Source organism: Corapipo altera, unplaced genomic scaffold (assembly GCF_003945725.1).
Source record: "Corapipo altera isolate COAL_440 unplaced genomic scaffold, ASM394572v1 22b, whole genome shotgun sequence".
Lineage (NCBI taxonomy): Eukaryota > Metazoa > Chordata > Aves > Passeriformes > Pipridae > Corapipo > Corapipo altera.
Window position 1 is genome coordinate 29985970 of NW_020884876.1, and position 26869 is coordinate 30012838.

Sequence of the window (26869 nt, forward strand, 5' to 3'; positions counted from 1 at the left end):
CATGCTTATCTTAATAGCATTCAGTCAGTGGCAAGCCTGGCCCTACGTTAATTGCAGGAATGTTGATTTCTAACTTTTGCTAGCAAATGACAGAAGAATCTGATCTAACACACCTATATGACTCATTAGAGTCATTTGTCTGCAGTGACTTGTACTTATAATTGGAGGTGTAGTTATAATGAAGATACAGGTCCACAAAAATGGGAGATACAAAACACTTATGAGATCACCTGGAAGATTCTGTTAGAGTACAGGATGTATTTTAACTTCTTTTCTAAGTCTGAGGTGAATGATCCAAGAAGAGGATCATTCCTGTCCTTTTTTTACTGGATTGTTGCGTGATCTAGTGGAATTTCTAGTGGAGTCTCAGCTTATCTGTATTACCCAGTGTTGATTCAGAGGGCCATAAAAATGTACTAGTTGAGCTTGGGCACATTTAGTGCCGCTTTATTGGTATGCCTGAGAGTGCTGCTTCACCTCTGTTCAAAATTCCTAAGGTCTGAACCTGCTTTTTTTACAGTTTGTAAACAGCATTCTTTATTGCTGAGAAGAAAAAGGGATTGAAGGGTGGGTAGCTGAAGTCAACCTTTACAGTCATCTTTTCAGTTGTTCAGGTTCCCTTAGTAATGATTTGGCCATATGGTATTGCAGGACAGGAGAAATTTTCCTTGAAGGATTTGTCTGTACTTCATAGGATATAGCACAGTTCGGGCCAGTGCCAGCAGTGTCTTTTAGGCAGCAAATTGTTTCATTACTGTGTAATTCACTGTCATGCTGTGAACAGGAGAAGTACCATACATGGCGAAAGACAGATTTCTCAGTAGCTTGTTTGAACTTTCCAACCTACTTACATGGACTTCAGTGGAGCAGCTCTGAATTTTGGCACATCTGCACATTTTTCTAAGGAAGAAATCCTTTGGCAAAGACTTGTTTACACTTCAAACAATTAGCCAGCAGGAGGGATGAAAGAATGTGATGGGTGCTATGCTGGCTTACCTCTGTTCTCTTGCTTTTGATGGTCTCATTAACATTTGCCCTTAAACAGCATAGCACATAGTTACAGAGCATTTGCTTTAAGATTCCTTCACTGGAGGTGACATTTATTTTAAGAATATATTGAAATATCAAATGATGCCCATTGTAACTACAGTAACCTACCATAATTTGTATTGCTCTCGCTATTGTTTTGACTGGGCAGGTGAATATGGACATGAGCAGAAAGTCTGTAGGAAACTGAAAACAGGAATCATCACCATAGTCAGCCTTTTAAGTTCATTTGTATGTCTGTCCTCTGATTGTGATCATCTGGCCATATTTGCGCTTCTTACTCGTGATACATCTTCTGTTCAAACTAGGAGAGTCCAAAGAAACCAAGTGAAGGAAAGGCAGAAGTTACTCCCAGAGGAGCAGTGTCCCAGCAGTGTGGGGGGTTGGTACAATGTATCTGCTTTTGAAACCAACCTTGGGACTCATTGCCAAAGCTTCATGTGGTAATTTGAGGCAGTAGGATGCCTGATATCTCATCAGCACCTCTGTGCTTGATACTGCTTAAAAATACTGAAGCTGAAGGAGAGCCATCAGTATGGAGCAAAGGCCATAGGAAAGACTCTTGTCAATTGCTGTGGCCAAGCAATGGTAGATCCATGTTTCCAGTCTCCATATGTGAAACAGAAATGCAAGGGGAAAAAAGGTTACCACCATTTACAGTCTACTAACTGGTTTTACTTATAATGCTGGTTTTTACTTATAATTGCTTTATACTGGATGGTGATGTTGATACATGCATAAGATTAATTTCACAGCATAAGAGACTATACAGCCATTCTGCTGTGTTAGGTGCATTGCCTCAGAGTACAGACAGAGGAGCTGAAGAGTGGGAGTTTGAGATCCTTGGAGTTCAAAAATGAATTTGTGAGTGACTTTGCAAGAGTATGTGGAAGCGGGCTTATACATGGAGCAGATTTAGGTTACCAGCAGTTTATATGATGACGTGATTACATAAATTTAAAAGAGGAAACTGAAAAAAAACAAAAACCAAACCCAAAGGTTAGAGTCTTTCTCAGTGCAGTGACACAAAAACAGTACATGCCAAACCATAAGCTGATGGAAGTCTCTAGGAAGGAGTGCAAGAGAGGATTATTTCATATTGCCCTGAAAAACATATGCGTAAGGAATTTGGTATTACCTCAAGAAGGAGGAGGTATTTTTGTTATTATGTAATTTTCCCTGTATATTACTTTGAAACTATGCACTGTATCTCTCCAATGTGAAGGCATACATGCTTGTTTTGGTTTTGAGTTTTTTATTTAGCCCATCAAGGAGTCCTCAACGTGCTTTTTGCTGGGATTCCTCATTGATGGCTGTATTTGCCAAATCAGACTTAAACATTTAATTCCAATTTGCAGTGAACTGTCTGTGCACTCAGCTGTGGGATGCTGTTCTCTGCTGCACCTGCAGACCCCCAGTTTGCAAAGTCTGCATCAATCCCACTCTTTACTCTCTTCTTGGATGAAGCTCTCTTCACCCCAATTCAGAACACTGTCTGCACTAGGCATCCTTTGGCAAACAGATTTCACCCAGCAGTCGGCAATCACTGGGAGCTGGTTGTATCTTCTGGCTTGAGGCCCATACATCTTGTCACTTTTGGCCTACATCCCATGCACGCTGCACGCCTGCAGCGTTTTGGCAAAGCTGCCTGTCAAGCTGCAGAGGGCAGAAGGCTGAAGGGATTCCCTTAGGCAAATGTGTCTCGTTTCCTGCAGAAAAAGGGCTTTAGGATGTTGCTGGTTCACTCTAACAGCCTCCTGTTGTGCGTGTACTATGGAAAGTCCCAGGTTTGAAGATAATCTTAGTATTGGGTTGTTTTCTTGAATGTTTTTTGGGGAGTATAGCTTTGGGCTCAGATTACATCTTTCTGGAGTGTACAATTTTTATGTTTAGCCTTCAGGGAAAATTTGGAATTTCTTCATGGAATGTGCTTTGACTGGCTTATAATAGACATGATTTTAACGTTGGGAAAGTTTACTGAAACAAATTTATGGGATTCACAGCCAGTGACAAGGAAGGTATCTCTGGAAATGCAGTATCTGCATAGCTGTGTTGAATTTCATAGGCTTTCTGAGAGCATTTGCTGGCTTCTTATCTCTGGAATCATGCAACATTTGCAAAGCTTTTAGGTGTATGTTTACTTTCAAGCATTTAAGCTGTTTGCAGTGGCTTCTGTCAAATATGGAGGCTGTGCTGATGTTTCTTGAACTCTGTCAGGCTTGGTGCTGTGACCACTTCCCTGGGGAGCCTGTTCCAGTGCCCAGCCACCCTCTGGGTAAAGAACCTTTTCCCAGTATCCAGCCTAAAGCTCCCCTGACACAGTTTCAAGCCATTCCCTTGGGTCCTGTCACTGGTTACCACACAGAAAAGATCAGTGCCTGCCCCTTCTGCTTCCCCTCATCAACAAGTTGTAGACTGTCTTAAGGTTTCCTCTCAGTCTCCTCCAGGCTGAACAGACCAAGTGCCCTCAGCTGCTCCTCATACGGCTTCCCCTCAAGGCCCTTCACTATCTTTGTTGCCCTCCTTTAGATGCTCTCTAACAGCTTAATACCTTTCTTATATTGCAATACCCAAAACTGCACACAGTATTCAAGGCAAGGCTGCCCCAGTGCAGAGCAGAGCAGGAGAATCGCCTCCCTCGACTGACTGGCGATACTATCCCTGATGCCCCCCAGAACATGGTTGGCCCTCCTGCCAGGGCACTGCTGACTCAGATACAACTTGGCATCCACCAGGACCCCTGGGTCCCTTTCCATGGCACTGCTTTCCAGCATTTCATTCCCCAGTCTGTACAAACATCTGGGGTTGCCCCATCCCAGGTGCAGAATCCAGCACTTCCCCTTGTTGAACTGCATATGGTTGGTGATTGCTCAGCTCTCTAATTTGTCAAGGTCTCTCTGCAGGGCCTCTCTGCCCTGGAAGGAGTCAGCAGCTCCTCACAATTCAGTGTCTTTGGCACTCTTAGTATTCCTTCCAGTCCTGCATCCAGGTCATTTATGATGTTGAAGAGCACAGGGCCCAAAGTGGAGGAGCCCTGTGGAGCCCCATTGGTGACAAGTCGCCAGTTTGATGTCACCCCATTCACTGTTACCCTCTGTGCTCGACCCTTGAGCCAATTGCTCACCCACCACATGATGAGTGTCCAGTTGTGTGCTGGACAGTTTGTCCAGAAGGATCCTGTGAGAGGCAGTATCAAATGCTTTACTAAAATTCAGAAGGATTACATCAGCTGTCTTTCCTTGATCAACTAGGTGGGTTACCTTTGTCATAAAAGGAAATTAAGTTTGACAAACAGGACTAGGATGTGGTTTAAAGGAAGATAATACTCAGCTCTTTGAATCCGAAGAGTCTTGTCCTTTTTAAGGCACCTAGTTTGAATAAAACATCAGAACTTCATTGAACTTTAAAGCTTCATACACGTTAGGATTGCATCAAATTTATAACTTTGATATCTGAGTAGGGCAGAGTACAGAGGAGGTGTTTTAATGATCCAGTGCCTAAAAATACAAGTAGAGTAAGAGAAATCCAAATTTGGCAGTGGCAGCTGCACATATTGTAAGGATGACCGCATTTATCGTGACTTTATGATTTCAGTGTGGCAGTTAATCAAGGAAGGATTTCAGGCTTCATTCTGAGCATGGAAGAGAGCTGGTAACTGAATTATTTTGCAAGTATGTGTTGACTCTCTGGTAAACCTGGTAAGCATTACAGAGATTGATCAATCTAAGGATTGATCTTTGTCTCCCAGTGTCAGTAATTTAAGATGATGAGGCATCTTTAATTTGAGGAGAACTTCACAACTGTAATATGTCTCTGTGGTTTTAAAATCAATATTGTAGGTGGTAGGTGAAGTGATGAATCAAGGAATGGAATCTATGTTTTGGCAAGTATTTAAGCACAAGCACATTTTAGTAAGACAGCAACCTTGCTAAAGACAATTGTTCTCTTTCTTTAAGCTTAGTCCAGGCTTAAGGTCTTAGAATCATAGAATGTTTGGGGTTGGAAGGGCCCTGTAAAGGCCATCTAGTCTAACCTCCCTGCAATGAGAAGGGACACCTTCAACTACATGAGGTTAATCAGAGGCCTGTTCAACCTGATCCTGAATGTTTCCAGGGATGAGGCATCCACCACATCTCTGGGCAACCTGTTTTACCACCATGATTTTAGAAAATTTCTTACATACATCTCGTCTGAATCTACCTACTTTATCATAATATGCCCTTGTAAAAAGTCCCTCTCTGGCTTTCTTATAAACCCCCTTTTAGGTACTGGAAAGCTGGTGTAAGGTCTCCCTGGAATTGTCTCTTCTCCAGGCTGAACAACCCCCACTCTCTCAGCCTTTCCTCATAAATAGAGATGTTACATCCCTCTGATCATTTTTGTGGCCCTTCTCTGGACCGGCTTGAACAGATCCATGTCTTTCTTGTGCTAAGGACTCTAGAGGTGTAGGCAGCCCTCCAGGTGGGGTCCCACCAGAGCAGAGAGGCAGAACCACCTCATTTGACCTACTGGTCATGTTTCTTTTGATGCAGCCCAGGACACGATTGGCTTTCTGGGTTGCAAGTGCACATCGATGGGTCTCGTCCAGCCTCTCATCCACCAGCACCCCCAAGTCCTTCTCAGCAGGGCTGTTACCAGTATGTTCATCCCTCAACCTGTATTGGAACCAGAGGTTGCCCTGATCCGGATGCAGCACGTTGCACTTGGCCTTGTTAAACCTCGTGAGATTCCCATGGACCCACTTCTCAACCTTGTCCAGATCTCTCTGGATGGCATTCTGTTCTTCAGGTGTGTCCACGGGACACATGGGAATAATATAAGAAGTGTGAGATGAATGTAACTGAAAAATTTTCCTGTAGAGCTACCCCTGCCTTTGGACCTGAAAGATATCTGGTACTCACAGCTGCAGGAGATTCATCCCATCCAGATTCATCCCAGAAGTTGAAGAAGAATGGTGGCAAAGCTGGTGTTGTATGAGAACTGGTTGCACTATGAAGTTTTGGAGAACAACACAAGTACAGAATAAATATGTGTTCTATTCACTGAATAACTTGAAGGGCATTGCTGTCTCAGCAGGAATTTCCACCTGATTCTCTGGGACAATTCAGGATGACCTAAACCCTCTGGGAAAAGTTAGCGTCTCCAAACAAGGCCTGATGTAATTCACTGTCATTGTTGTTACCATTGACTAACTTCGGTAGAGAGCTTACAGCTCTGTGTGTGGTTAGAAATCTCATTGAAATACCTAGTGATTTTAAATGGAGTGAATGGATTATATTTGTTTCAAGAGGTATCAGTGGCCAGATACCAATCCTGGTTAACTTTGGCAAATATCTCATTCCCTGGTTATTTTACTGAACAGAACTGGTCGAATCAGGTTGGTTAGCTGTCAGGCAAGAGCTGGCTAATGGTCTCCCTTTCATAGTCATTCATGAAGCAGAGGTAGTGCTGATCAGTGGATACATTGACATGTAAGCTTTGTGCTGATAGTTAGCAAAAATGAGACTAGAGTGAGAAAGAAAGCAGCATTCCAGATTTCCCTGCATCACTCAGCCACGCTTAGATTTTTGAAAAGAAATGTGCCTTTTGCTATTCTGTGGAATATTTATATTGATATAGACAACTTGTAAGTTGAAAGAGCCCTAGGGTGACAAGAAGCCCTTCAAAAAGTGATTTGGAGCTCTTTGTTTTGGTGGACAACCCTAAGAATTCCATTTGTGTATCAAAAAAGTTTTTGAGTGGGATTTCTCTCTCCTCTAGAAGAGCAGTATGCTCATGCAGCATTAAAGCATATACAGCGCATTCTTCTTTTTAACTACCTCATGGGTTTTTTTATGACAACCTTATGGAAATATCTTTATTATCCTTTCAGTTGTAAGTTTTGAATATAAACTCGCAGCTAGTTTCTTCCTAAAGTTGTGCATTTACACTTCATAATTACTTACTCAAATGGGTATGAATTGTCTAGTTATTTACATATTTATGCTTGGCTTGGGATATTGGAAGTTTTTCTTTTTCCTCCTTGTGATGTACTCAGATTTCTGAGGATGACCTGTGCCAAGGATCTGTATATTTATACCATGTTGATTCATATGCACAGGGCTCTCCAGACTCGTCTTGGTGTGGAGTAGTCCCTGTTCTTCAAAAACAGAGAAATGTTAGTCACCACACCACGTCAGATCTTTAGAATACGTGGCGTATTTATCTTTGATCTTTGAACCCAGGAACTCCTAGACCTCACAGGAAGATGAAACATCTCTGTGATGCACCCAGTCACTTATGAAGAATTTTGGTGGTGGTATTGTGTGGGATGATGCCACCTTGACTGGTCAGCTTGTGCCTCTAGGGGAAAGGTTTTCTTGCACTTTCTTCAACACTCATCATGACGTATGTTTATAGCGGTCATAAAACTGACTAGTCTCTATTAAGACTGCAAACACAGTTTCTTGCATCTGAACTTTGAAACAACAAAACTTGAAAGCCAAATGCAGGATATAATGTCTAATATTTCCCTGTGGTTTTTCTGCTCTTTGTGTTTTGATTATCCTTTATTGTGCCGGTCCCTTTGATTGTCAGTAGCACCTGATACTATTTTACTTGTATTTAGCTGGAATGAAGGTGTATTTGAAATTACAGAGTAGGACATTTCAGCAGAGCCCACGTTTTCAGTGGCCAGAGCCTGTAGTTATAATGTAACAGCCCACAATACACTTGGTTCAGGCTGAGTCTGATCTCTGTCAAACATAGTTTGGGATTAAGCTACAACAAAAAATTTTAAGGAAACAAAAATCAAATTATTTTTTCTTCAACAAAAACATCCCTATTCTCTAGAGTTGTCCTTGGATTTATTGGTGTCATCTTCCAAAGTGAAGCTTTTCGTGTATTTACAAAGATGTATAGATTACTGTTCAGCAGACCGCAGTGGTTAGGTTGTGCCTGGGACAAAGTGCTGCTTTGACAGATCCCACACCGCATAAGGCATCTCAGTATGCAGCAATTCATACATTCAGTTCATTTGCTGGATAGATAAGATTGTCAAAGGGGAAATTAGAAAATCTCTAGAGTGGTTGAAGTTGAAGGGACCTCTGATGGTGATCTTGTCCAAACCTCCAACTCAAACTCGTCTAGAGCAAGTTACACAGGACTGTGTCCAGATGGATTTTGGATATTTCCTCAGATGGAGACTCCTCCAAAACCTTCCTGGCCAGTCTGTGCCAGTGCTTTGTCATCCTCACAGTGAAAAAGTTTCCTGATGTTCAGAGGGAACCTCCTGTGTTCCAATTTGTACCCATTGCCTGCTGTCATGACACTGGGCACCACGGAAAAGACTCTTGGCTCCATTGTATTTACACACTCTCTTCTCTCTTCTATCATCTAGCAGCTAAATGTGCTTGTCTTCCCAGAATCATCTTGAAAATGCTTAACCTATAGCATTTTTGTCCTCGCTTTGTAAGGTAATGTTCTCAAACTTAGTTGCATGAAACTTATGCATGTGCATGAACAAAGAAGTCTGCCAAAAAATTTTCTGTTGAGAGCTCCACCACTCAAAAAAGCATTTAAGCTACCTCTCACAGTAGTTCTTTAATCTGCTTTGTGAGGAATTCAACTTACAGAAGTTTTTGCCTACCCACAGGCATATCTTCATCTCAGTGGCACCGCAGCAAAGTGCTGCTGTTACGGTAGTTGTGAAGATGGCTTTTTCACAGGGTCAGTAAAAACTGTGGAAGGAGATAGCAAACATTGTTCCTCCCTATTGTTGATAAGGATTGAAGACACAATACTTAAACAAAAATGTTTATTTAACTTTTAATGCATATGAGTTCAAGGAATATTTTTTTCTACATAGAATCATGTAAAATCTCGGGTTGGAAGGGACCCATAAGGTTCATCGTGTCCAACTCCCTGCTCCTCACTGTATTTTGGTACTGATGCAACTGAAAACAGTTTTATACAGAAAGTAAGTCTATGTAAATTCAATTCAGGTGTAAGTTGCTATTACTTGCAGACTATATGGCTAAAGAAATAACTACAGTGCTAGGATGTTGTTTTCCAAAGCTATCAAAATACTAGCCTATAGACCATCAGGAACAGCAGATGGACAACATCGGTCCCTTCCACTTCTTGGGGATTTTGAAGTGCCCTAAAAAACGCAGTGGTAATCCTAAATGTGAACTTGATCTTTCAAACAGAATTTTCTTGCAGAACTTGTATGTGATTAGCATGCCTTTATTGTAAGTGCCTGCATGCAAGTGATCTTTTATTGCCAGAAAATGAGAATTGAAGACTGAATGAATTTTTTTTTTCCTTTTAGAGCACTAGAATAATAAATAGATTTTTTTATAGAATTCTGTAGTACAAGGAGCTTCTGTAAATCATGTGTAAAGTGTAAAGTTCATGAACAGTTTGCACAGAAGGATTCTGATAATGCTGTTCAGCAGATGTTACCTGTTTGCTAGCACTTCTTCTTTTGTAAGGCAGATTCTGCAGAACCTGGTAGCAAAATTATTAGCTTTGTTAATTGTGTACTTGAAATCAGGATGCACATGGTAGGGTAGAGGTGGAAAAGCTGGTGTCCTTCTGTTTTCCAGGCTTCAATGACTTTTGTTATATGTAGTGCATCGTAGAAGTTGTCTGCTTTGCTTACACCCACATGTGCTCTGTAAAGTAATGATGGAACAGTGTGTAGGATATGTTCTAGTTTAGAGGTTTGTGCTTATATACAGTCACCATTTTTGTTACTCTGGTGAACAGCTTTTGTGATGTGCATGCCATCAACTCTAGTGGCTCATGGTGAAGTAGCACCAAAAGGCCATGGTAAGAGGTGATCTGCTAGAGGATAGGAAGGCCTTGCAGAGGGATCTGGACAGGCTGGATGGGTGGGCCAAGACCAGTGGTATGATGTTCAACAAGGCAAAGTGCCAGGTCCTGCACGTGGATCACAACAGCCCCAGGCAGTGCTACAGACTGGCAAAGAGTGACTGGAAAGCTGTCCAGCAGAAAAGGACTTGGGCTGCTGATCAACAGCCACTAAACATGAGCCAGCAGGTGGCCAAGAAGGCCAGTGGCATCCTGGCTTGTATCAGAAATAGTGTGGCCAGCAGGACCAGGGCAGTGACTGTCCCCTTGTACTGGTGAGGCAACACCTCGAGTGCTGCTCCAGTTCTTGGCCCCTCACTACAAAAAAGACATTGAGGTGCTGGAGCAAGTCCAGTGAAGGGCAATGGAGCTGGTGAAGGGTCTGGAGTTCAAGTCTTAGGGAGGAGTGGCTCAGGGAGCTGGGGATATTTAGACTGGAGAAAAGGAGGCTGAGGTGAGATCTTTACAACTGCCTGAATGGAGGTTATAGTGAGATGGGGATTGGTCTCTTCTCTCCAGTAACAAGCAATAGGATAAGAGGAAGTGGCCTTGAGTTGTGCCACTGGAGGTTTTAATTGGATATTAGGAAAAATTTCTATACTAAAAGGGTTATCAAGCATTGGAACAGGCTACCCTGAGAAGTGATTAAATCACCATCCCTAGAGGTATTTAAAAGATGTGTAGATGTGGCATTTAGGGAAATGTTTTAGTGGTGGACTTGGCAGTGTTAAAGTAATGGTTGGACTGATGATCTTAGAGGTCTTTCCCAACCTAAACAATTTTATGATTCTATGATTCTATGCCCTGTGCAAGCATGGCAGTCAACAGTCATCTCCAGCTGCAGCAAAGCTTAAATGGCTGACTGCAAGTTTCAGTGGCAAAAAAAGGGCTTAAGAGCCCCTTCCATCAGAATTCAGTGAGTCAGTGCCTCCAGATCCCAGGCCCTGATGCCTCCTGTTGCGATTCTTTGCTGTAATGCTCTCTGTCTCCCCTCCTCCCTGTAGACATGGTCTTCCCCTTTTAAATCACATCACTGCTGCCGTTCTGTAGCAGCTGAGAGGCACGGCTTGGTGTCCGTGTGATGTGTGGCCAGTTCCCATGGTGCCAACAGCCAGAGACTGCTGCAGGTGTTGGGCTAACAGAGTATTGCTGTATGACTGGAAGCCAGCAGTGGTACAAAGGTAAGATCTGACTTTGGGTAAAATGCCCATTGACATCAGTGAAGGCAGGATCTCGCCAAGAGCATGCAGTCCAGAGGCTGAAGCTGGAAAGCTCTCTCAACATATCTCTCTGGTTTCCCTTTGCTGCTGATACACATTTTATTTTTCATTTTATTCTCTTCAGAGCTCAGTAGGAAGCAGCTTTCTGTTCCGTGAAACTTTTCAACACACATAAAGCATTTGAAAACAACTGTGAGTGGAAAAAAGCACTAGGAACAGAAGTATAATGAAAAATTTTACAAAGAATCTTAGGGTAAGCCAGGTACAAAAAGGGTTTAGGAGTACAGGAATTCCAATTTACTGTCCAACATATTTGTAATAACTACAGCAGAACTGGTAAACAAATGGATAATTAAAGTCATTAGGAGCCATCAGCATTATTTCTGGCAAATTCTCACAATTCAAAAACAAGGGAAAGATTGTCTGTCACCATATCTAAAATAGAAGGTGTTTTTTTTTAATTTTAATCAATGTGTAACAATGTTGTGAAACTCCCAGCCATAGGATCTTGCAAAGGCTAAAAACAGAAGTGAACACAAGAGAAAACTGAATTTAATCACAAAGGTTAGGTTCAATGTTTGCTGATAAAACACAGTGACCCAGGTGCAATGGCCAAGTCAAGGAAAGGTCCTGTACCACAGAATTCCAAATCTGGGGCAGCGCATGCAAGACAGACCCCTAAACATGCTCCTCTTCTCTCCTAGGCATTTTTTATCTGCCACTGATCCTGGACAGCTGTCTGAGGAAGCACTGTCTCTTATACTCTGTATGCTTCCCTGATGGGTCAGAGCAAGAGCCCTGGCCTTACTGTAGATGGATTTGATGATGCTTGGAAACTTTGCTTGTATTTAGAGAGCCCAGCTTCCAACTCTTGTGTTCTGTCTACCTCAGCAAAGAGCACCAATCCAGAATGTTTTCATCCTTCTTGAGAAATTTTTTTCCAGGGCATGTGTTGATATTAAATTGCCATTAAAAAGGGTGTGAAGGGAGTTGAGAAGAGATACATAACTGCTTTTACCATCTCCAGTCATGTCAAGAAGCAAATTCAATGCAAACTTTTTTAATCTCTCTCTTGTGATGCAGAAAATAAGTATTTATTTAACTTAACCTTTGTTTTCTTAATGTCACTCTTGCCCCCGCTCTTTCAATAGGCACACCTTTAGTTTTCTTTAAATAGCTTTTATCAAGCAGAATGTTTGATTTATATGTATATTATAATGTTGTTTTGCACCTTGTCTTATTCTTTGCTGCTTGTGCACTGGTACGGAATGTCTTTCTGTTACAGATTATCTGAAAAGGCTGCTCTGGCCTTTCTTCCTTTCACATTTCTCTCCTTGCTTCCATAGATGACTAAGTCCACAGTGGAACGATCCAACCAAATGTGCCTAGTGCCACAACCGGGCCGGTCAGATGGAATACCTCGGGTCAGCCTCCAATTAACAGATAGTGGTTCATGTGGGAAGGAGATGGACTTAACGGATGAAATCTCCTTCACTAACAGTGATGTGTTTTTCTCCAGGTTAGTGTTCCTTTTTCGTCTTTGTGTTTGTCTCCTTGTTTGTTTTGTAACTACACCTCTAGCACTGGGCTTTTTGAACACTTAGAAAATATGCCGGGGTCTAAGACAAATTAATGTGCCTATTCCTGTTCAATCTACACACTCCAGTGCCAGCTGTGTGCTTTGGTTTGCCTTTCCAACATTAAATTTCAAGCTTTTGAAAGTAGGATGCTTGGTGAAGGAGTGCAGATGGACAGGACTGACCTATGATCAGGCACTAGAAATTACAATGAGCACAAGATGTAACTGCAATGTCAGGTGTCTCCTCTGAGTAATCAAGCGTATTTGATCTGCCCAGTTTAAGTGTTAACAGATGGCTGACTTCATTCTCACTCTCAGTCCAAAAGGAAGGGGTTTTAGGGGTTTTTCTCTTTCTGGCAAGAACAATGTTAGTACTACTATTGTTCAGACAAGACAGAATAAAAGAATATATAGAGAATATCTGTAAGATTATCTGTCTGAATTAATCTATGAGAGTCTACTGGTTTAAAGAATCTACAAAGGTATCTATCTTTAAAGAGTATTTTGAGTTTTGATTGCTGGCACATTGTTGATTAGGTGAACAGGTAATGTGCAGTTTACTTTCTTGTAAAGTCCTTCCCTGAACATCGGGCTGAACCAGGATCTTTTTGTTCTTCTCAGGATATTGAACTGAGTCTGTCATTCTCTCTCCTCTTGTGTCTAGTGCAGCACATGGAGGATTCAGGTTACTGTGGGAAATTGCAGTGTGCTACTGAAATAAGGAGTTAGCCTAATGTGGGAAATGGTGCTATTTTACATGTCATGAAACACAACACTGCAGTGTCTCAGCACACCAGTAGGAACACAAAGCAGAGGCAGTGCTGCCAGACACGTAACTGACTTCACTGTGTTAGCAGGAGATGTGTGCTATTCTCAGCACTAGCGCAGACAGACAGCACTCAATTTACAAGTTAGCAAATCATGCGTTGACACCAGATTTTGATTCATAGTGATGGTGGTGAAGCCTTTGCAGGCACATGTGCTAAGTTCTAGCTGCATTAGCTGTGTATTTACTCTCCCCGAACTTCCCCCAAAGCTCCTGCAGCCAGAACACATCAGGTTTGTTTACATGGCTTCATTAATCCAGCTCCTTTTGACTGAGATGAGTTAGGAAACAATTACCAGAGCAGGTCATCTGGCAGAGCTGAGAAGGCAGTATAGTTCTACCAGCTAGACAAGGCCAGGCAGGTGGGGCTGGGTCAGAAGCTGCAGCCTCTTGTATTGGTATGCTGGAGCTTGGCAGAGAGTGTGCCCCTGCCTGTATTCTGCTGTGTGTTGCAGGGTGTAAGGGGAAATGAAGTGCTCCGGGGCTGAAACAAAGGACTGCAGAGTCTTGTGTCTGAGAAGGTGTGTGTGACTGATGTACTTCATGAGGTACCCCAAAAACTGCTGTTCTCTTAGGAGAACATTCCCCAAAAAGTGTCATTATATGCTGTAGAAATTCATACTTTCTTGTCAATGTGTAATTGCTTAGAAGAGTACAAATATGGAACAGTTGGGCCAATACCAGCACAGGACATTAAGTACCAAACGAGATATGTTTGTAATTAGGCAGAATCTTAATCTTTGTGCGTAGGCCTTGGAGTGAAAGATGTCTGCATCTCTAATTTTATCTGGAAAATTAATAAACTGTAGAAATTAATTCTCTTGTAATCCCATTTTGTTCAAGAATGCCCTAGTTTTCTGTCCTCTATCACACTTCTGTACTTATTTACCTCATTGAGTTGAATATCCACACCGCTCTTTGTGTCCGGTACTTTTGTGTCCGTGATCTGGTGCTGCTGGAGGAAGAGCAGGCAGTGTTTGTTGTTTCCTACCCGGCTTCAGGATGGCAGGTTGTTGGGCAGGACGGGATGGAGACAAGGCCTTGGAACACCCCTAAGAGGAAAAGCGAAGAGACATAACACATGTGAAGTGTCTGTGCAACAAGCAGAAACCCCTATTCCCTGGCATTAATGTAGTGCTCTGATATATCAGGAGTGTTTTTAAACATGCTTTTGGCAGCCTTGGGTCACTCTTGTGTAATTTAAGTCCACAATGAGGTATTACCTGGTTTTATTTCAGTGCAAGGCTATTATTAGGAGTTTCCACCTTTTTCGGCAGAAGGACTCTGGCATCTGACCTAGATTATAAAGTGCTTTGCAAACACACTGCTATTCTTGTTGGGATGTTTTGTGTCACAAGGTACTAATAGTTCTTAAATAAATGTTATCATTGATTATATGTAATTATCAGGTATGTTTTAGTGAAATTGCTTGCTGTATCTGCTCACCTATGATATGATCTTTGGTAGAAAAGAATAAAGGTTGTTCTTGGCAGTGATAATCATTTGCTGCTTCATGAAAACAACTGGTTTGTTCCCTTTGCATGCTCAGATACCATGATATGGGTGGATTAGAAGAGGATGAAGGGTTACACAGAACAGTAGATGCAGAACTCCATCTTAGGCAGCTTCACAAGTGTTTAAAAGTGAAGAAATAACCACACACTCTAAGTGTGTAAGGCCTCCTCTAGCAAGGACTACAACCTTCAATCTTTAATAAATTTTCAATCAGTTTCATTTGGCACTGGAACAGAGGCCTTCAGGGAGAAAATGAGAGACTTCTGGTTGATTAGTAATTTTTAATACTATTTGAAATACCTCTTAGTATGTGTCTTCATACAGTTGTCCTTAAAATGAAGATTTGTGTGTTAAGTAGCAACTACGGTTGTGACTCTGTCTTCTAGATTAACTTACTTTTTTTTTTTAAATATCGAAAGTCATGTTATGCCTCCTTACAGGTATGTTATTCCTCATTGGAGGATTTTTTTTAAGGTGCTGATGTTATTTGAAATGTACAATGTATCAGTTGCAGTCAAAACATTGCAGAGCATAAAATCTGTCTGTTCTCAACAATTATCCTAAAACAATGTTATTTGTAAAGTTGATACATTCTTTTTTTCTAATCGAAATAGGTGGATTAACTCTATGTACCCAAAATCCCCAGTAGCACTTAATGTATGTGTTCTTTTGAAAACTGCCTCATTTATCATAATTGTGTGCAAGGACAAACTGCTAATTATGCAGTAGCAGAAAAGCACACCTGTAATGCAGCTCTCGATCAAATCCAAAACCAGTGGAGAATGAAAGAAAGGAAGCGGCAGGAGAGGAGAGACTGGTCCTCTGAAAGAAGGATGGAAGTCTTTATGCAATATGCAGCCTGTTACATACTTCTGTGAGTCTCATTTGTTTTTGCAAGAGCTCCTGTGCAGAGCTTCAGAGCAGGGCAGCCAAACCTCCAGACCCCGGGAACCACACACATACTTTTATCTTTACCTGGTTGAGAACCACAAGACTCACACAGCAGACCTCAGGAGCTGGGGAAGGCAGCAGCTTTGGGACTAGGGTGTGGGCTGGAGGGAATGGGGCTCCCTGGGGCGTTATCAGACCTTCAGTGAGAAGATATTAGAGTGGGCTTGCAGCTCTGTGAACCTCAGAGTCCCTGTTTGGGTCCCTCTTCCTTTCTACTATCTACAAGGAAAAGTCTACTCAAAACTGGTTCAGAAGGGCATACACAATTGTGGTAGGAACTGGTGTGATTTTGGATGTGTTTAATGGTACTAAAACTTCAAATAACTGCTTCAAATCACAGATTCAAATGGATTTTACTTTAGGGGTAGGATATGTTATGATTTAAGTGGATACAAAGGTAGGAGGGCCTCTTGCAAGCAATGCTCTCAGCCTTTCGTGCTAAACTTCATATACAATCACCATCCTGGAACTTTTGCCCAGGAAAGGGCACTGAAATTTGCTTTACTGTTGTGTATGTCTGTTCTAGCACTTGCTGGAGCTGCATCTCTCTGCAGTCCTGGTACTGTTTTGAAGGAGGAACCCTCAGTGGGAGAGCACGCTGCTGTTTGAGGTGCTGTTAGGCTCTGTGCGTGGAAATATCGACCAAAGGAGTGGGGCTGGGCATCCATCCTTGCTAGTAGTGGTCGGGGGCTGAGGAATGGGTGTGTGTATGGCAGCCAGACTGTGAAAAACATTCTGCAGTTCCTGAGAGCCAAAGCTTAGAGCAACCACAGCAGTTGTTCAGTAAGCCAGCCATTGCCTTCTGTATTTTGTAGCCTTGCCTTTGTGTGCCAAAGATCATAAATTCCTGTTTGTGACTGCCATCACAGCTGCAATGAGATCTGCCAGCACAGATACCCCATGCTGGCTTTCTAACACGTGCATGTTCTCAAGGAGAAGGTTTGTTTACATCAACCTTTTGTTCACAAAGATCCTTATATCTGACCTATGTCCTGAAAATAAAGGCATCACGTGTCTAGTAGCATAGTAACCTCCCTAAATTAAGGGGTGGGTTAATGTACCCTGCTGTGCCCTCTTCTTAATGACACTGCATATTTTCACTGTTAGTTGTTGAGGTATGAAAACACATATATTTGTACACTGAGAAGTTTGTGCTTACTGTAAACACTTTCCCTGTTTGTTGGCTTTCCTTTTAGCAGCTGCGGTTTAAAACTTACCATTATTCTCTGGCACATGCTAAGAACTGGGGTGCCTATTGCCAGAACAAATCAAACAGGGGGGCTAGTGTTGTTTGCTTAGCTGACTATTTTTGTTTAGGTTTGGGGTTTTTTTGTTTTTGAAGTCTGTCGTGCCAGTACATTCAGTCCCTATCCAAAGTAATAATTTGCCTTACCACTCAGGAGTCTGGCTGCCAGGTTTACATAAGGGATTGCAGCCAGGCGGCTGGCAGGGCTGTCCTCCAACAGCCGTGGATTCTTCAAGAAAACGTTTCAGGAAAGGGATAAAGGTCTGGAATGAGGCTGATGGAGAGGTAGTGAGCACAGTTGCCTTCTGCATCATTCAGCATGCAACACCTCTGGCGGGCCCTGCTCTGAGCCCTCAGAGAGGACTTTTTATGTAAGGTGTTGTTGCTGTTTGTTCCTTTGTCTCTTTAGGTTGTGTTGAGTTAGTTTTTCCAAGCTGACTCATTTAACTTTGAGAGTACATTTGTCTCCACCCTTCTATGCAATCAATTCCCTTCTTTCTTGCATTGTGGAATGCTGGCAGCAGGAACTGCCTTACATAATGAGTTGTTAAGAAAAGCATTCAGTTTTCTAAAAACACAGATACAAAAACATGATTTATGTGTCTCTCCAAAGCAGGTGACTGTGAATGGCAAATCAGGGTGTGGTCTGAGCTCTTTCTGGGTTCTTCTACCATCTATAGCCAAGGTGTAATGACAGTCACAGAAACATGTAATTATGTAGATTTTTCTCATGCAAGTCACTTAGGTGGATTTCAGTGTACTTTTCCAAGCATTTGGCCTCTGTCTTCCACCCTGCACAGGTTAATCCTTTAAATTAGGCTTTGTCCATTACACTATTGTAACCTTCATGTATACTTCTGTGCATCCTATCTTTGCCTCTCCTTGCAAGATTTACATGGTGACAAATTATGGTTTGTGGGATGGAGAACATTTTGAGTCTGATGCCCTGACCTCTGCCACAGAAGTAGAGGTTCATCTTGGAAGCAACAAGAATCAGATATGAAACAAAGATCTGGTGACTGTTAGAGGTAGAAAGCATATATGCACTTTATTGTCATAATGTGCATATGGAAACAGAAGTTCTGCTTTCAGTCCATTAGCCAAGTATATTAGCTTTTTCTGTTTCCTGGGACAGCATCCAGCAGCCTTAGAAATCAGAAAGGGACTAAAGTTAAGTTCCCAGTAATTGAGTAATAGAGCTGAAAAAAAAAAACTACTCCCTTTCTGTACCTCAGGCATTGCCCTTTCAGTTAGAAAGATTCTTTATTTTTCCATCTTGTGCATTTCTTCTTTTGTATCTGCTTTTGCTGTGAGGAGAAAGTCCCTACAGCTCATGAGGCCGGTGGCTTTCTGATACCAGCTGGGCCAGATAATAGTTTTTGCTGAGGATATCAAGTGCAAATATCTGTACTATTTTGAAGTCATTTTTAAACAAAGGAATCAGTGACTTCTCATTGGAAAACATACAGTGAAGAATTTAAGCCAGCCTTGGAAATCTTCGTGCTTTTAATATTTGTGTTTACAAAAACCAAGACACCCATCACTAACCTGTCTTACTAGCAACTAGGGAAGAGGCAGAGCCTCTGCACTGTAATTTGACTTATTTCTACTGCAGTGAGTAGTTCCCTCTCCCAAAACTTCCTTAGCCTGTCTCCCAAAGTGCCTGGTGCGTTGTTCAGATGAGGAGGTTCAGCGTAGTGTGCCTTGTTTCCGGTAGCTTTGCAGAGCAAGCAGTTTTCTACCACCTGAAGCTGTGAGGTTCTCCTTCCTCTGCACTTCCCAGAGGGGACCTGGCCCTGTGTCCTTCAGGAAGATCAGTGGGCAGAGGTCACCGGGTTCTCAGTCAGGCTTGTTTGCTGCTGCAGTTTCCCGGTTCAGGCTGAAAGAGCTGTGCATTTGGACATTGTGTTCAGCACGTTGCAGCGTAGGCTGATGGAGTTCAGCTGTGACTTCCCATGACACACATGTATATTTTTAATCAAAGTAGTCAGCTGGCTGTCTAATAAGAAAAGGCTGAGGATGGCATGGCAGGGTTGTTATTCACTGCTCTTGCTTGCATCAGTTTGTCTCTGAGCTCTCATTTTATCTGTTGAGAGGAGTGTGATCCCAACCCAACCAGCAAAGCTGGGTGCAGGAAGAAGCCCTAGGACTGACCTGAGATGGCTGTATTCCTTTCAAATGTAGTCAGGTTTTAATAGATCTGGTCAGAATTGCCTTTTCACCAGGATCTCCCTTGCTTCCGTGGCAGATGCATCTTCCAACTCTGGACAGAGATATGTAGTTAACTCTCACCCAGCTCGCTCTTCTTTTAGCGTCTCCCAGCCGGAGTCAACCTCAAGTGATCTTTTCCCACCAGCTCTCCCAGGAGCCAGGCCGGCCACTGGGGCACTTGTGCAAAGGGAGGACTCCTTGCAATCACGTCATTAGCTGAAGAAGAGGAGCTATTTCTAGAGGGTTTTTTCCAGAGGGTAACTCCACCAGACTGCCTCCCTTGCCAACACAAGATGGCAGTTTATCTTTCAGTGTTGTAGAAAGCTGCGTGCAGCAAACATGAATTGTGTGGCCAGTTCCTCCACTTTCCTCAGCCTCTTCTCGTATCCTTGTTTTTCATAAGACTAAGGGTAAACTACAGGTATTTTACTTGAAGACGCTTTAGGAAGCAGGGAACAGGGAGGGTTCAGAGGCATGGAGTTCAAAGGATAGTAGTTTTGTAGAGGATTGGAAGGATGTTTTTGGAAGATGGGAAAGTGTGAAAACAGTGACATTTTTGGTAGGAAATAAAAATAATGCAGGAAGTACCAGGGGCTCATTTTAAGTTTTTAGAATTTTTTTTGCTAGCAAATAAATGTTTTTTTCTTTAGTGTTTTCTATGACAGACGTTTTCATTGGTGTGAAACAGCTGGATTTTTAAAGGGGTTTTGTGCAGACTGACAGAAATAACAGTTTGGAGGACTGGGAGAAATTTCACTGGACATTAACATTTAGAAATTTCATTAGATTAACGGAGCTTTGGAGAAAGCCTGCTTTGGAAATAACTTGCACCCTACCAGACTCCTGCTTGTTTGCTTGCTCTTCCATGCTCTGGCACTTTAACTAAATAGTGCAAATGAAAAACCTAGTGACCTTGTCACTCCATATGCTTTACCCTGTTCCCACAGCAGATTAGCTGGCACAGCCATTCATCACTTGTTGCTTTTCCAGGAAACCCTTTAGGAACCTACTCCCAGTCCTCTCCCTTCTCCAGGATGGAGGCCAAGAAATAATTTCTGGGCTATCCCATGGGGCGAGAGTCCTTTGGAATAAGTTAAAGCTGCTGACAGATGGGTGTGGCACTGCTTGCAAAGGACACTGGTGCTTAATGAAGAGCAGCCATAGCAGCCAATCCAGGTCTCCAGAGAGTTTGGGGTGTCCCTTGCAATGAGAAAGGAACGAGTGTGCTTGCCTGTTGGCTGAGATCAGGAGTGCTGAGAACCTGAGGCTCTGAGAAGCTTTCAGCTTGGTCTTTATTTTTCTCTTATTCTAGCAAGTTTAAGAAACAATTCTGGAATATGTTTCCTCCTTAAGAGATTTTAATTAGCTTTGTTTAGAAGGTAATTTGGCCTCTAAGTTACAGGAAGTGCAAAAGCCCAGTATATTCTCCATGGATATGACAACAAGGCTTGCATTTCTATGCCAATGCAAAAAATAAAAGGGATAAAATTAAGTCAGCTGAGAGCAACCTACTTGTGTCTTGGACAAGAGGAGTATCATTTAAGAAAATGAGTAAGAAAATTCTGTAAATTCTATCTGGGCAGTTCACCTAAGGCTTGGTGTTCCTAAACAGAAGCAACTGTTAAGTTGCAAGATCATTAAAAATTCACCATCATCTTTGATGAATTGCATCAGTAGTTAATTATTCTCATCATTGAAAAAAGTCTCATTTCTAGGCATAATTTGCCTATCTTTGACTCCCAACCACTGGGTCTTGTTCGGTTTGTGAGTTCTAGGTCAAATATTAATGTTTTCTGCGTGCAGAGACTATTTTATTTGAAAAACACTAAACACGTGGTTTTAGTTTTTGTGTTCCCTTTGTGGGTTGCCTCTGAGAACTCTTCAGTTTCTCACAAGTTGCTTGAGAATGGGAATTGCTGAACTGATCATAGTCTTCTGTAGCAAGCACCCCAGTAGGAAATACAAACATTGTACACCTTTTCCACACAATATCCATGTTGATACCTCCTAAGACAATGATAATTTCTTCAGCCACGCAGTCACTCAGAGCTTGTATAGAAATGCTGGTCTGGCATGATGTTGTATTCCCCAGTAGGACCCATCATCTTGCTCATAGTTCCCAGATTTTACTCTTACATGGCTGTACTGAAAATTCTAATGCTGGCTTGCACACAACATGCAAAAAGAACCACCAGCATAGTTTTACATTTCTTTTCACTGATAAAATTGCTGAGTGAAACAGGGCTGAGTACCAGCTTTGGAAAGTCACCATTAGTACTTTCACTCCCTTTCTGAGGATTCCCCTTTCACTAAATTATGGGTTTGATATATTAGTTGGTCTTTCTTCCTGTTTGTGCCCTTTTGAAGAGGGCTTATTTAATTGTCTGTCTGCTTTGTTTGGACATGAAGGGCTACAGTTTCCAAATATGGTTTCTGTTTACTCGTGACTTGCGTATTTCATGTGTGCACACAAGTCTTCTAGCCCGTGGGAGATTTTCCAGGGTAATTATCATTTGTGATTGCAGATGTTCATATGGACAGATATTCTAAAGAGGAAAATGCATATATCAATGCATGTATGTGTACATAAATAATGGCACTTTAAATTTTTTATTGGTGGCATTTTGAAAAGAACATTCTTTAATTTTCAGTTTGTGACATCTTTGCTTTGCATTTCATTTTTGTGCCAGAGGGAAAATATTGCATAACTAAGTAAATATTGTGGGAATAAAATGAGCAGCATCCTAAAAACCCTCAGATTTTGTCAGACCAGGAAAGACCTCTTTCTTTTAAAAATAGTATCTAATTTGTGTATGGCTGTGCAGTGAAGCAAGGGATAACTGCTTTTCAGGAGGCAGACACAACCACATCCTAATAAAATCCATTATCTAGATCACTTCTATCCTCTGATGCTGCTCACAGATCCTCTTGTTGCTTTATGTGCTGAGAAAATTACTTGGTGTGCAGCAAAGTATGAAAGGGAAAGAAAGAGAAGAAAGCACTTCTGTAATGATGATTGACAGGAGACTTCCTTTCCAAACATGCGGTTATTCTTTAAACTTTGATGGAGAAAAGTGATTATTCATATTTAGTTCCATCCACTGGGTTTTTTTTCTTTGTTGAATCTCAGTAAGAAATTTGCAAATCTAATAGTTTGAACCCAGGTGTTGCCTTGGTGTAGGTGCTGAAGTGTGGCGGTATGTGTTGGTATTTCAAGGGGCTTTATCGTTTTTATTGTTATTTGCTGTCTGTTTTCCTGAAATATTTGCAATACACTGAGGAGCTTATAGTCAGTGGGGAGGATGCTGTGCATGTCCTGAGGGAGGGTTTTCCTCACCCTCTGTATGTGTGTTTGGTGGTACCATAAAGGGCTTCTGTGGTACATTGTTGCTGCCAACAGGTGAGTTTGGCCTTTCTGAGTAGTAGGTGTGCAAGAACTATATGGAACTTGCAGATAAGGTTTTGTTTTCCATCTTTAACATGGGAGAACAAATTGAACCAGTGCAAAGAAATCCTAACCAAAATGTTATATAATCCCAGGTTTTATATGGGATAACCCATCCTGAATTATGCAAGTCAAAAAGGGTGTAAGAGGGCAGGGGAAGGGTGGGAATTCCTGCTTCTGTCAAGTAGCAAGTTGACTTAAAGGTAAACATCTGTGTGAAGGAAGTGGAAGTGTTTGGAGATAAGACTGCAGTTCTCTGGCAGCTTTTGTCTGCCTCCTTTGTGCCACAAATAAATCACTTGTGGTCCATACTCCTGAACTGGGGAGGTGAAGAATTAATGAGTTGTGAGCTCATTTAGCAGGTGAGAGATTTGAAAGGCCCATTGAGAACTGAACTAAGGTGACATGCATCATGGGGAAATTTCCTGCTGTTTGAGTACTACTGCTCTTACTGATGGTTGGGCACTGTGCCCCAAAGTACTTTTTAAAATTTCACTCTCTTTGACATTTCTCCATGTTAAAATCTTTTGTTGCAGTATATGCAGCTGTTCTGGAAATAAAAACTAGGGAAACCAGCAACCACTAACTAGCATTTTTTCAGGTTTGATCGCCTTTCTTTCAGTGGGTGCTGAAGTTGCATGCCAGTGGTGCAGGGAAACATGAACTAGTGTACCTCTTCTTAGTCGTGATGATTTTGGCAATGTTAAAGAGGCAGATGAGGAAGGAGAGGGAGAAGTAGATACCCTGTTGAGGGGACTCCAGAAGAAGACAACAGAAACAGAAGGTGGAACTGAAGGTGTTGATGGCACAGGGAGCCCTGCGACTTTACTGTTTTCCCAAGGCATCTGGTTGATTTTAGCGTGATGCCATAAACTAACCTTCTTCACTAATGCTAATTCATAAATTAATCTTTCTGGTTATTACAGCATCCCTTTTTGTTAGTGAATTCTTTGTCAAGGAGCTTAGCACTTCTAAGCTTATTTATATGGGCAAGTCCCATGGAAGTTATGACAAAATAGCTAGTGTATAAATTCAGGGTACAGCAGCTATTTGAGTTATTCCACTTCTGTTTATTCAGCAAGCTGCTGTGGAGAACCCTGAATCCTTCCCCGTGTAGATGGGTCCTTAGTTAAATGTGGAAAATTAATTTTTTTTAATGGCATCCTGACGGTAATAACACTCAGTTTATAGAAGTGTAATAAACTATGAATAATTGCGTGTGTATAAAAGAAGACTGGCCAGGGAAATGCAATTTGATTTATTGTCAAGTTGTAAAACAGTACAAGGTTCTTTTGTTTTACACTGAAGTAGTTTTATGTATCAGAGTAAAATCTTTCTCTCAGGGTTCTAGTTGCTTAAGAGCATGTATGGCACATTTAATTTTACAGGAAGTCATTGAGATATTCATTTAATTGCCACAGATAAAAGCAGCCGAGATCCCTGATGGCAGAGTGCTTTATCAGCATTGCTGACTTTCCTAAAAGGCAGCCCTGTGCTTTGCCTGGTGTGGCTGTGTCACAGCAGAACAGGCTTGTGCTGAGGCAATGGGCAGAAGCATTACTAATGCACTGCTTCCAGTCAGCCAGCTGACTGGAGCAAATATTAAACAGCTCAGCGTACTGAAGCAAAGCCATTTCTCCATTGACCTCTGTGTCTCTGCCATGCCACTGCCTTCTGAGGCTGCAACTGCCTGCTGCTCTTGTTTTTGACTGAAAACGTCCCTGCCTCCTGCTGAGAAAGGTCAGGATCTGTTAGACATCCCTGTGAAATGTCTGATACCCTCTGCTAACCTGAGAGTGTCGGCTGCTTCTCCAGAAAGCTGATGTGGCTCATGTTTAATTTACATGACCTACATCTGCATGAAAGTCTTAAACATACAGGTACTAAGCTTCTGCCACACTTTCTCCCAAACCTCACTGAGGTTTTTAAGGTGATGGTGCTTTTAATATTGACTTGAATTTTTATTGAAGATTGACATCTGCCATTATGCTTTTACCACCTAAAATGTAGAACAAACCTATTCTCTTATGCCCCTTTATCAGTTTGGCATCATCCCCTTTCCCATCACATAAAGTATGCTGTTGTGGTAATATTGTTCAGAGGCAGGGCAGCAGGAAAAGTGTTTCTGTCCAGTGTTGGGGCAAATTGGAGTCAATTCCTTAGGCCTTCTGGTCAGAGGAGGTGCAAAGGTGTACAGTAAAACCTTGGGTATGCTCCTTCAGTAGCCATTAAACATTTCAGTGTAAGACTTTGGGCATTTTGTACTGTTTATTTTCCAAGGCTGCTATGTCCTAGAAAGTGGCACATTTGTGTGGGTCACCTGTTGTATGGGGTTCTTTTGCTACCACTTTTCCCAGCCCAAATTTCTACCAAATAAAATGACATGGTTTGTTGTTTCACAGCAGTATTTGGTCAGGTGCTGTAGATGTAGAAGCAGGAGTGCTTTAGGGTGGCCCACTGGGAACATCAGTAAAAATAAGTTCGGCTCCTGCAACACTCTGCAGTTCAAATGTTAAGGGAAGAGTTCTCGTATGCTCCTCTTTGTGGTGGGTCTGAATTCACTGGCCAGCTACAGCACAAACCTTTCAAACCCAGGTAGTAGTAGTATCTACTGCAACACAATGGGATCAAGTTCAAAGGCGCGGCTGTGCCAGACACGACAGACACGACAGTGAAGGTGCGTGTAGGCAGCAGTGGCTCGGTGTCTACTGCAGAGCCAGAGCAGCCCGGCGATGGTGTCCTGGAGCTTCAGATGGTCTGGGGGCACGGCCAGCGCCCTGCCACCCCAGACAGGAGCCAGAGCTGCTGCGACGGTGGGGAAGGCAGGTCGTGGGTGCCTACGTTGCACCCCGGGGGGCGTTTAGGAAGAAGGGCAGTGGGTCATAGTAACTAAAAGGGTTACTAAAAGACCTTGTGGGGGTATTTCTGTTAAAAGGTGTCTTGTATCCATCAGCCCGCAGGTTGCGGTCTCTCTTGCAGGCCCAGGACCAACTGGACATTATAAACCGCTTTTGGTTAACCTGCTTCTGCCGAGGCCGGCGGGGAGGGCCGGGAGCGGGGCCGGGGCCGGTGTCCCAGCTCCTCGGCGGCAGCGGGGGGGCCCGGGCCGGAGCTCTGGGCGGCGGGGCGGGTCGTCGTCAGCCGCCAACCCGGGGCTGGCGGCGCCTTCGCCCCTCCCCAGGGCCGGGCCGCTCCCCGTGGCGAGGCGCTGGCGGCGCTGCGGGCGCGGCCAGAGGCGCGGCGGGCGAGCAGCGGCTCCATGGCCAGCATGGCTTGCGAAGTGATGCCCCTGCAGAGGTACGTGTCCGACCGGGGGGCCGGGACTCCGGCCCCGCCTGGGAGCGGGGACACCCACCTGGGAGCTGGGATACCTGCCCCAGCACCGGGGCAGGGCAACAAGTCTGGTTATTAGTCTATCTCCGGGGCTGGGGTTCTTTGTATTCCTCGTGCGGGGAGGGGGGCTCGATGTAGCGCCCCGAAATCCACACAGCGCTCCCCTTTGCGGGGAGCCTGCCGCGGGGCGGGAGTTGCTCAGGGGTTTATAGGGATTTGGGAGCCATCCTTTCCCTGCCAGCCGTGGGGGTCTGCCGGCTCCCTGTACCCGGGCAAACCTGTGCCTCCCGCCACCTCCCTATAGCGGGGGCTGTACTGCGGTAAAGGGAGCGTGGCCGGGCTTGTCCCTGCGCACACCCACCCACAGCTGTCAGCTCGCACACAGCATGGGCGAGAGGTTTAGTTTTCGGAAAAAAGGGTTGGTTTGTTTCCAGGGTGCGGACACACACCTCAGTTCAGCACCAGCTGTGAGTGCGTACCTGTGCTGGCATGTGCTCCTGCCACAATATGGCAGGGGCAACTTCAGTCAAGCTTCTGAAACGGCAGGTCACAGACCCACTGCGGGGAGGAGTGTACACAGCCCTTTTACTGAGTCATTAATTTTTTTTTTATTATTTTTACTGCTCTTTCAGTTCTCAAA

General features: G+C 43.1%; 1 protein-coding gene across 10 annotated transcripts in view; it reads left to right on the forward strand.

The window, feature by feature from the left end:
- The window catches only part of FAM13A (family with sequence similarity 13 member A), a 137766-nt gene that overhangs the window by 51388 nt on the left and 59509 nt on the right, over positions 1-26869 (forward strand). For 7 of the 10 annotated variants that reach the window (XM_027636106.1, XM_027636103.1, XM_027636107.1 and 4 more), the window contains one exon: positions 12470-12642. In XM_027636106.1, the coding sequence (XP_027491907.1) occupies positions 12470-12642 (173 nt within the window). Of the gene's footprint in view, positions 1-7380; positions 7435-12469; positions 12643-26128; positions 26194-26869 lie in introns of those variants that run through there. The other 3 variants (XM_027636110.1, XM_027636111.1, XM_027636112.1) reach the window with 3 other exon arrangements.